This window comes from Grammomys surdaster, unplaced genomic scaffold, assembly GCF_004785775.1.
Source record: "Grammomys surdaster isolate TR1022 unplaced genomic scaffold, NIH_TR_1.0 371, whole genome shotgun sequence".
In the NCBI taxonomy this organism is placed as follows: Eukaryota; Metazoa; Chordata; class Mammalia; order Rodentia; family Muridae; genus Grammomys; species Grammomys surdaster.
In genome coordinates this window covers 1,635,487-1,645,183 of record NW_021604790.1, presented here as the reverse complement: position 1 = coordinate 1,645,183, position 9,697 = coordinate 1,635,487, and the positions used below count along the sequence as shown (strand labels likewise).

The 9,697-nt window shown below is 47.5% G+C and overlaps 1 protein-coding gene across 1 annotated transcript; it reads right to left on the bottom strand.

The window, feature by feature from the left end:
- Positions 1–1,020: 1,020 nt before the first annotated feature.
- Tmem106a (transmembrane protein 106A) lies at positions 1,021–9,442 on the bottom strand. The gene is made up of 9 exons (XM_028780642.1): positions 9,391–9,442; positions 9,018–9,079; positions 8,133–8,359; positions 7,592–7,655; positions 5,891–6,044; positions 3,815–3,955; positions 3,667–3,710; positions 2,777–2,830; positions 1,021–2,429 (listed from the first exon to the last, which is right to left on the bottom strand). Exons 3-9 carry the CDS (start codon positions 8,338–8,340, stop codon positions 2,303–2,305), a joined length of 792 nt encoding a protein of 263 aa, XP_028636475.1. The 5' UTR covers positions 8,341–8,359; positions 9,018–9,079; positions 9,391–9,442; the 3' UTR covers positions 1,021–2,302.
- Positions 9,443–9,697: the final 255 nt, after the last annotated feature.

Here is a 9,697-nt window from a genome sequence, read left to right as displayed (position 1 = left end):
CAGCTGGGACAGTATAGAGACTGGCTTGGGACTAGAATAGTAATCAAAAACACTCTAAGGATACAAAATGGAAGAAAGCAAGCCTCTGAGAATAACCTCTCAGAAGCCAGAGAAGCAGAACTTGTCTCAAAAGGTCTTGGAAGCCCATGTGCCTATCAGAACAGAAAGGTCTGTAGCCTGAGGAGGTAGCCAGTTGGTAAAGTACAAAGGCCTTAGTTTCATCCTCAGAACCTATATGTACTGGATGGTTTTGTGTGACAACTTGACACAGGATAGAGTCATCACAAAGAAAGGAGCCTCCGTTCTGTAAGAAAGCAGGTTGAGCAAGCCAGAAAAACAAGACAGTAATAAGCAAGCCCCTGCCCCCTTACACACACCCATGGCCTCTGTATCAGCTCCTGCTTCCAAGTTCTCATCCTGTGTGAGTGCCTGTCCTGACTTCCTCCAAAGATGGATTGTGATCTCGAAGTGCAAGCCAAATAAGCCCTTTTCTCCCCAACTTGCTTTTTGGTCGTGGTGTTTTTGTTGCAGGAATAAAAACCCTAACTAAATCATCATGTAAGAAAAGCTGGGCACAGTGGTGCATGCTCCCAATCCCGGCACAGGGGGTTGAATGCAACTAGCTTCCCTGGAATGTGACTTTTCTTCTTAAGAATAGTGCCTGGCATAGGGACACATACCTTTAATCCCAGCCCTGGGGAGGTAGAGACAGGCAGATCTCCGTAAATTTGAGGCTAGCCTGGTCTACATAGTGAGTTCCAGGATAGTCAGGGCTATATAGTGAGACTCTGTCTCAAAATAAAATACAATAAAAAAAAGTACCCAAAGAATACTGCTCAAGGATGTGCTCTGCCCTCCACACACATGTGTGCATGCATGCATACACACACAAACACTGTGAGATGTGATATGCTGACCTCCACACACGTGTACATGCACGCATACACACACACACAAACACTTTGTGAGATGTGGAACACCAGCACCCCTCACTTTTCTGTCCAGGAATCCCCCTTTCCCTTCAGCTCTGCTAAATAACAATTTATTGTTAGAAATCTTTTACATTTGATGGCTTATACACTTCAGACTCAGCTTGACTTCCCTGGGTCTCTGTTTTGTTGGTACACCTTAACCCTGGCTACCCAGGAGGGAAAGCTTGGGGATGACAGACTTCCTCTCCTTCCTTGTAGCCCTAGGCTAGTTAGCCAGTTCTGTTACCATCTTTTCCTTGTATCCTTCTTACTTTAAATTCAGCTTTCCCCAGCCACAACACCCCTTGCCTTTCCACCTGTCTGGTGGGCAGAGGTTAGCTAGCTTCAGGAATACATGTTCCTGTTCTCCTGCAACACAGGCATCATCTCCACCTGGAGTCCAGTAGGAAACTGGGAGTTAACTGTGGTTTGGCTCCAGTGTAGTGACGGGCAGGGAAGGAAATCCTGGTGAATCTGTCACTCTTCACAGTCACATCCCAAAGGACAGCAGAGGCCTCAGGAACAGAGGGTGGGCCCGATGCAGAGAATCCATGAGAGCCTCACAGCTTTGGCCTGATTATCAACAGCTTATGTCCTTCAGGCTTTCTGAGCACAGCCACTGGGCCTACTCTACTGCTTGTCCTACCTGTGTCCACTCACACAGGCTTACAAACCTTCCTTTAATAAATACCTTTTCAAATGGTTCTGCCTTTGCTCTAGGGTAGACCAGATGGCTTCTCCTTAGCTACCTGGCTTCTGCTGTGAAGATAACATTAGAGCTATTCTATCGAGAAAAAGTTTAGATAGTATAGTCTGCTTTCCTAGAAACCAAGGACAGTATTCCAAACCAGGAAGGATGAGGACCTTACTGTCCACCATTTACTGAGACAAGCAGGCCATCGCCATCATTATCATATGACCAAAGCAGACAGCATAGGAGAACAGTTACAGTCACCTAAGAAAACTGGAAACAGCACTGGATATCCCGAAAGCCACTTATTACTGGGAGAACTTGAAAAAGATCCATCCATGCTGCAAAGTCTACACTAACTACAGCTTTCTCTTCATTCCAAATGAAGACCCACCCTGGTGGAGCTGGGCAACCAACCTGCTCGGTCCCAAGATGTTAGAAGTTCCTCCACACAGACCATGGGTAAGCTCCATCAGAAGTGACATTTTTACAGAAGTTCCATGTGCTGAGGGTGTTAGGGGAAGGCATGGCCAAAAGCAGGACTTTTCCTTCAACAAATTCACTAGTTTTTCCTTGAGCTCCATGGAGCTGAGCTGCAGAGCAGCTTGTAGGCGCTTGGAGTACAGGGGCAGCAGACAGCTCAGGCTGGGCGAGGGAGGGGCTGCTCCAGGAGGGGCACTGACATGTTCTCCCTGCAGTCCACATATTCAAAGCTCTCGAAGGGCAGCTGTTGTGGATGGCTCAGGTAGGAGCAGCTTAGAGAACCCCTGGAGAGGAAGTAGGGCTTATTGTAAAGTCTGGGAGGGAAAGGGCAGCTTTGGCCTGGTTCTACTATGTGTGTGAGGCTGGCTCCCTAGGACCTCCCTCCCACTTCCTTCTGCTCCCAGTTCTGCCAGGACACTGACACAGCTGCCCCACCTATGTTCTGGAAGCTCCAGACAGGACGCATAGGCAAGATCTACATAAGATAAGTAAGATCTGGAACAGGTCCTAGGACTTGCTAATCTCTGGAGCTAACAAAGACTCATGATATCGCCTCTTTCTCTACCTCGTGAAATAGAGCTAAGGCGACTGAAGTGGGAGTGGGGACATAGGAATTCCATATCATACTTACTGGATATTCAAAAGAATATGGTGGACTCTGATTTTCGGCCATGTACAGATTTTGCTGAGAGAGAGAGAGAGAGAAAGAGAGAGAGAGAGAGAGAGAGAGAGAGGGAGAGAGGGAGGGAGAGAGGAAGAGACTTGTTTTACATTGAGCAGAGGGTCAGGAAACTCAAAAGAGGGGACTTACAAGTCACAACGCACATGTTTTCTTGTCTCCCATCAGAAGTCTCTAAGATGTCACTCTTAATCCTTATCCTCTAGGATGAGTCTGGCCACCTGGCTCATGCTGACCTCTGCCTTGGCAGAAAACTAGATATTATTCTTCCTTAGAGATTCAAAGAGTCCACCTCACATAAAGATGAACAAAATTCCACCGTTATTCTAATCTAGGTCCAACAGAAGAGGCTGTGGACTTTTACCCTTGCATTTTGCACTCTGAGCCACAAGAGGGCAGTCTCAAGGCAGGCCCCTGAGTCTGAAGCAACCAGGAAACCTGTTATCAGAAAGTGGATACTTATAAAATTTAAAAATGCTGGGTGGTGGTGGCGCACACCTTTAATCCCAGCACTTGGGAGGCAGAGGCAGGCAGATCTCTGAGTTTGAGGCCAGCCTGGTCTACAGAGCAAGTTCCAGGACAGCCAGGGCTACACAGAGAAACCCTGCCTCAAAAACAAAAACAAAACATTGAGTGTAGGCACACTCGAGTAATGGCATATGTGTGAATATCAAAGGACAATTTGTGGGAGTGGGTTCTCTTTCTCTTCCTATCATGCAAGACTGGAAGATTAAATTCAGGTTATGGTGGCAAACACTTTTACCTCACCAGCCCTTCAGTGAATATTAACTGGGTTTTTAAACCAAGAAAGGGTAGGAGAGAGGAGACCAAAGGGTACTCACTATGTGTTTTCATCCAAAATCCTGCTGGTAACTTCATAAGGCATCTGGCAACCAAAGAGGTACAAGATTAGCTGCACCTCACACTGTCCCCTCTCCATTACCACATTACACACCTGTGTGTCGGGCTGGCCAGGAAGAGGGAAGTTACCTGCTTACTGGCCAAAGGGCCAATGTGCAGGTGGAGGCTGCTGGTAACCTGGCCTACCACAGAGGCCTGGTGGAACACCTCAGCCGTCAGCTGTGTCACCGTGACGGGATAGAAGTTGCTGTTGAAGATGTTCAGGACATTCTGGAGATGACGGCAAGAAGTGTAATTTTAATTTTTTCAAAACTTATTTTTGATGATGGTTCTTTAACCTCCCTTGTAGCCCACCACCCACCAGAAGTAGTGGAAAACAAAGGATACAGGGGAAGTGGCCCTGTTTAGAAAGGTTCTTTGGAGCAACTCCTGTCTGTGTTATCTGGAAGTTCAGTTCACAGGTCAGCAGCAGCAGCTCGATCCACTCGCAAACACTTCACAGATACACCAGCAGTCCAGTCCAGTAGAGTTGGGTTAGCAACAGTGGTGACATGACCTGGCAGAGACAGCCAGGCCTCAGCCTCAGCTCAAGTCAGAGAGACCAACAGGAACACCAGGAGAAGTTCTTGGCTATGCCTCTCTCAGAGAAGTGGAGATCAGTGAGACTTGAGACTCACAAGCATTGCACAGCTAGCTGTACCAGCAAGCCAAGCTCTGTCTCTGACACTCTGTGCAGTCCTATTTGTACCCTCCAAACATCACGTGTTCTCCACATGCCTTGCCTGAGCATGGGTCTTGCCTCAGTATGTGCATCCAATCAGCCTCAGAAGTGGCTAGAAATTGCAGCACACCACCAGAAGTCTTTTTGGTGTGTTTTCCTCTATGGCGTCGTGAAAAATGCAGCTCAACTACACAGTGTAAGGCAGACCAACACATGCATGTTGTCAGCAAAGAATCCTTCATCATGTGTCTTTTCATGTACTTGCTTTAGCAGAACATCCTCTCTTCTGTGTCTGCTTCAGCAAAACATTCCTTCATGAGTCAGCCTTAGCCTTTCACACCTGTGTCCACTTTAAGGAAAGTTCTTTCACACATTGGCCCCAGCAAAATATCATCCAACTGACTTTCCAAAGAACCCTTAAGTGTCCATTTCAGAGAAGAAATTGGTGACAATGGTGCCCCATGGAAGGGAGAACACAAGCAGCTGCATCAGCCTGTCTGTTTAGCCTGAGTCCCATCCTACCCTTTTGGGCCTCAGGTACAAAGGACTCTGAAGGCTCTTAATGGCAGAGGTCACCTTTAAGGAGTGACACTGGTCTGGATTCTGTGGTATACCCCTAAAGTACCAGTTACTCTGGAGACTGAGAGGATCACTTGAGCCCAGGAATACACAACTTACTCAACACAGTGAGAACCTACCCATCAAAGTTGCTGGCTCAAGATCTGTGTGTGTGTGTTTTGAGACAAGATTTCTCTGTGTAGCCCTGACTGTCCTAGAACTCACTCTTGTAGACCAGGCTGGCCTTGAACTCACAGAGATCTGCCTGCCTCTGTCTCCTGAGTGCTGGGATTAAACATGTATGCCACCACCACCTGTCAAGTTTTTTTGTTTTTTTTTTTGTTTTTTTGTTTTTCGAGACAGGGTTTCTCTGTGTAGCCCTGGCTGTCATGGAACTCACTCTGTAGACCAGGCTGGCCTCGAACTCAGAAATCCGCCTGCCTCTGCCTCCCAAGTGCTGGGATTAACGGCATGCGCCACCACCGCCCGGCCAACCTGTTAAGTTTTTTAAAGATGATTTATTTTAGCCGGGCGGTGAGGGTGTGAGGATATCAAATCACTTGGAACTGGATTACAGGCAGTGTGAGTTGCCATATGGGTGCTGGAAACTGAACCTGGGTCCTCTGGAAGAACAGCCAGAGGTCTTAACTGCTAAACCATTTCTCCAGCCCTCCAGTATTCAGTTTTACCCTGTTCTATTTCTCTCCATTTTCCCCCTGGACATCCCTACTCTTCCCTGTGACTGATCTGGTCCAGATTCCGACCCTCCACTATTCGGAGTCCGAATCCCATAAATCTACTACGGAGCTCATGTTGCCTCAAAATCCTCTGCATACCACAAGATCCTTGGTCCTTACACCCTAGGCTACGTGGAGGCGTTTTGGAGAAGAGGAGTAGGGGTGAAATAAGGAGCAGCTACCACGTACCGTCATGTTGAGCTGAACATGAGTTTCATCGAAGACGACCGTGGAGGAGTTGAGGCCTTCAGGATGCACAACAATGGAGCGTGGATACAGGAAAAAGATGGTGAGGGAGAAAATCAGCAGGCAGACGGTCACGGCCACGAACACAGAGAGCTTCCTGTGTGAAAGCAGGCCCCCCGATGGAAGAGAGAGATCTGAACACCAAGGAATCCTGGAGGAGCTTCAGACCCCTCTCTCCAGACAATGGGCTTTCTCTAGCGCATCATCTGGCAACTGTACACTTAGCTCTCCAGCTGTCGTTCAGCACAGCACTGGAAGGCAAGCAACCTGGCTTCCACTCCCAGCTCTCTATCTCCACAGACATAATGCTGGGTGACACTACTTAACCTCTTCAAAAGCCCAGGATGTCTGTAAAGTGGAGATAATTGTATCTATTTCATAGAACTTCCTATGGTCCACAGAGGTAAAAGTAACTAATCCCTGTTTCTGGCACACAACAAGATCTCAACGAATGCTACTATCACTACTAGAAGCCAGTTTATGATTATTTGAGAGCTCTGAGTTTTAATATTTAATTAAAGTCAATACTTTGAATGGGATACCATTTACCCATGCTAATCAAGAACTCAGCATTTTATGAGGGACACTACTTGTTTGTAATTTTATCACAGTTACTTGTTTTCTTCGTGTGCTGTAGCACGTGTGTGGAGGCCAGAGGGATACTTGTGGGAGTTAGTTTGCTCTTACCATGTGAGGCCTGGAGTTTGAACTCAGGTCATCAGGCTCAGGAGCAAGCACCTCTACCTGCTGAGCCATCTCCTGGGCTGGTTTCTACTGTTAGCACAGTGGCTGTGGGGGCTGGGTGGCAGCTCTCAGGTGGAAGCTGAGGGTCTTTGGAGGGGGTTACAGAGACCCATGTCAAATGGATGCTGACCGCATACAGGGTCACGGGCACCACACTGAAGCCCAGGGCTGCTTCTGAGGTTCCAAAGTTCCAGAACAGAGAGCTTGTTTTCAATCCCTCGTAGGAAGAAATATAAGGTCTAAACTGCAATAGCAAAGGCAGAGGCAACCAGGGTGATTTGTTCTCTCTTGGAAGAACTTGTTTTTTTGTTTTGTTTTTTTGTTTTCTTGTATTTTTTTTTTTGTTTTGTTTTTGTTTTTTGAGACAGGGTTTCTCTGTGTAGCCCTGGCTGTCCTGGAACTCACTCACTCTGTAGACCAGGCTGGCCTCGAACTCAGAAATCTGCCTGCCTCTGCCTCCCAAGTGCTGGGAGGAAGGACTTGTGTACAGCCATGAAATGGCCTTAGCTATACCTGCTATGATCTATGCTGCGTGATTTTTTTTTTTGTTATATTTTGGCTGACAAATAAATGTACATATTTATGGGGTATGTTATTCCAATATATGTTGTCTACATTATGAAACAAAGTTAATTAGCAAGACTATGACATGGACTTACTGCTAAAGATCAAACCCAGGGCCTCACACATGGTGGCTAAGGAAACACATTATCAGTGAGCTACAATTCCAGGTGCTAACACTATCATTCTTAAACAAGGACAATCCTTGGAAAGATGAATGTAGTCTAAGTTTTAGCACAATGAGACTCAGGCTTCTAGATGAAAACCAATGGGTAAAAAATCAGGAGATGAAAAGAGGGGAGACAGGTGAGGCAGCCCCTAGGGGCGTAGGAAGCTCACGTGTGTCTGGGCTTCAGCCTTTGGTCTCCATAAGGGATGAGGGCTACCAGCTGCTTCTCTAGTTCTGCAGAGGGAAAGAGTGAGAGAGAATGCTAAGGCATGCCCATGACAAACACTTCCCGTGCCAGCCTCTCCCCAAGCATCCCTCCACTCCATCTTGCAGTGACAGAAGCATGCTGCCTCTGTCCCACGGCAGGATTGAGAACGCTGTCAACACTAAAGTTGACAACCCAGCTTTCAGCTTAGAGAGCTGGGACTTCTGTTACCAGGCATGAAAAAACACTGAGTCAGTGGGAAATCAGAGGTGCCCCATTCCTTTGGAGAGGTCATTTTTAACCTCCCAAGACACTGGCTTGAGGATCAGACAAGGAACTTTCCTCTAGGAGCTGGGGAATAGAACCACCACAGCAGGACCTGGACATTTCTTCTTGGCCAGCCCAAGACTGAGTAGGAGAGGTCTACCTACTCCAGGAGGTGCAGAGAGGCAGGTCTGGACCGCTCCCTGGTTTCTAGAGTATTTCCAGAGCCTTGGGCTACTCACCTTGGGGGATCTCCCCATTGCCTTGGCAGGTAGGACAAGTCACAAAGCTGGTACTAGCAGCCTTTTCATAAGGCACGCAGGAGTGTGCTGGCTTGCTGCTACCAGTGCTGAAGTAGTTGGCAGTCTTGCTGGCAACGGCTGGGTTATCAGGTAGGATAGGCTTGTCCTCATCATTTTGAGAGGTGAGCTGGGAGAATGCCTTACCCATAGTTCAGCAGGATTTTTCACTAATGAGAAATAAAACAGGGCTCAGAGCTATTAGCCTGTTAGCATTGATGCCAGGTTTTCAGTTTTTAAGACTGGCAAGAAGCCCTACCATTGTCTAAGCAAGCTTTTGCTTAGGGAAGAACGGTTTGGGCAGTGCCTTGGGACTTTTTTTTTTTTTTTTTTAAGAGTTCAATTCAAAGAAAACCAAAGAAAAGCAGAAGTTATTTCACTTTAAGGGACTTCTGTAAGTTAACGTAGAATTCTTCAGCAGGAAAAGCTGAGATTTCATTTATTTTAAAGAAAGGGAAGCTGGGTAAGGACTAGGAGTGGGAAGCAGAGTCTTCCCTAATGATTACTTTGTAGAAATCCCAGAGTGCTAGGGCAGGTATGCCTGAAATCAGCTTGGGATTGTAGAAGGCAGGCTTCCACTCGGGAGTCTGGCTGGAAAAGCAGGGCTTTTTAGTCAGAACTGTGGCTAAGAAACCCTGTGAAACTGGACTGGGAGGGAGCCTAGATCTGTTTATTGCTTTCTGAGACCTCAGAGTCTGTTCTTCATTAGGATAGGTGAAGGCTACATCTGAACTTCCCCCGAATCCCTGAGTAGTGGTTTGAAGTAAGTAGTAGCTCGTTAGGAACACACTCTTATCTTCCTGGGCTAAAATAAAGACCCTTACTCACCTGGTTTATGTCTGGGATTCCAGGTTCTTCTCAGCTGCAAGATTGGGTTTTCTGGAATGCTCCTTTGGGGAGAAGGGCCTCTAAGGTAGGGTAGAGGAGATCAGCTCCCTTCAGAAGAGACCTGAGTGAATGTGCCGAAACTGGGGAGCAGGGACTCTTGTCTACCAGGAGGGTCAAGTCCCCTATCTACTAGGGGACTCTGCTATGGTGGGCAAGAAAGGAAGAGGTAGGATTTCATAGAGGAAGAATTTTAAATCCCACCACACTGGCCGTTAGTCAAATTTGGGCACTACGCGTTGGGCGCTGAGAAAGCCCAAATGTCTAGATTCTTGCTTAGTAAAGGGGAAAGAGATGGGGTCCTGGGACGCCTTACCAGAAGGTGACAACGCCCTCAGCAAAATCGAAACTGCTGGAGCAGCACGTTGAACACAAGCTCAGAGTCCAAGCTGGGCTCGGCCCCGCCCCTTGCCCCGCCCCCTCCTCCTGAGCGACCGCGCCTGAGTGGCGATGCCGCTTCCGGCTCTGCGAGTCTTCAAGGACAAATGCTGCTATCGCAAGGACCAACTAGTCCAGGTACGAGTTTCAAAGATCATGTATTTACAATTCTTTAAGTGGATATGTGAAAGTACAACGGAACGAAAAACTGGACCCAGATGGTCAAGACAGGTCCCCCCAAATCC

Coding starts and splice junctions, on each gene's coding strand:
- Tmem106a (XM_028780642.1), bottom strand. CDS start 8,340: ATGGGTAAGGCATTCTCCCAGCTCACCTCTCAAAATGATGAGGACAAG. Junction 6,045..7,591: donor AGGCTGAAGCCCAGACACAC/GTGAGCTTCCTA, acceptor GCTTTCACACAG/GAAGCTCTCTGTGTTCGTGG. Junction 3,711..3,814: donor GCCCTTTGGCCAGTAAGCAG/GTAACTTCCCTC, acceptor TTTGGTTGCCAG/ATGCCTTATGAAGTTACCAG.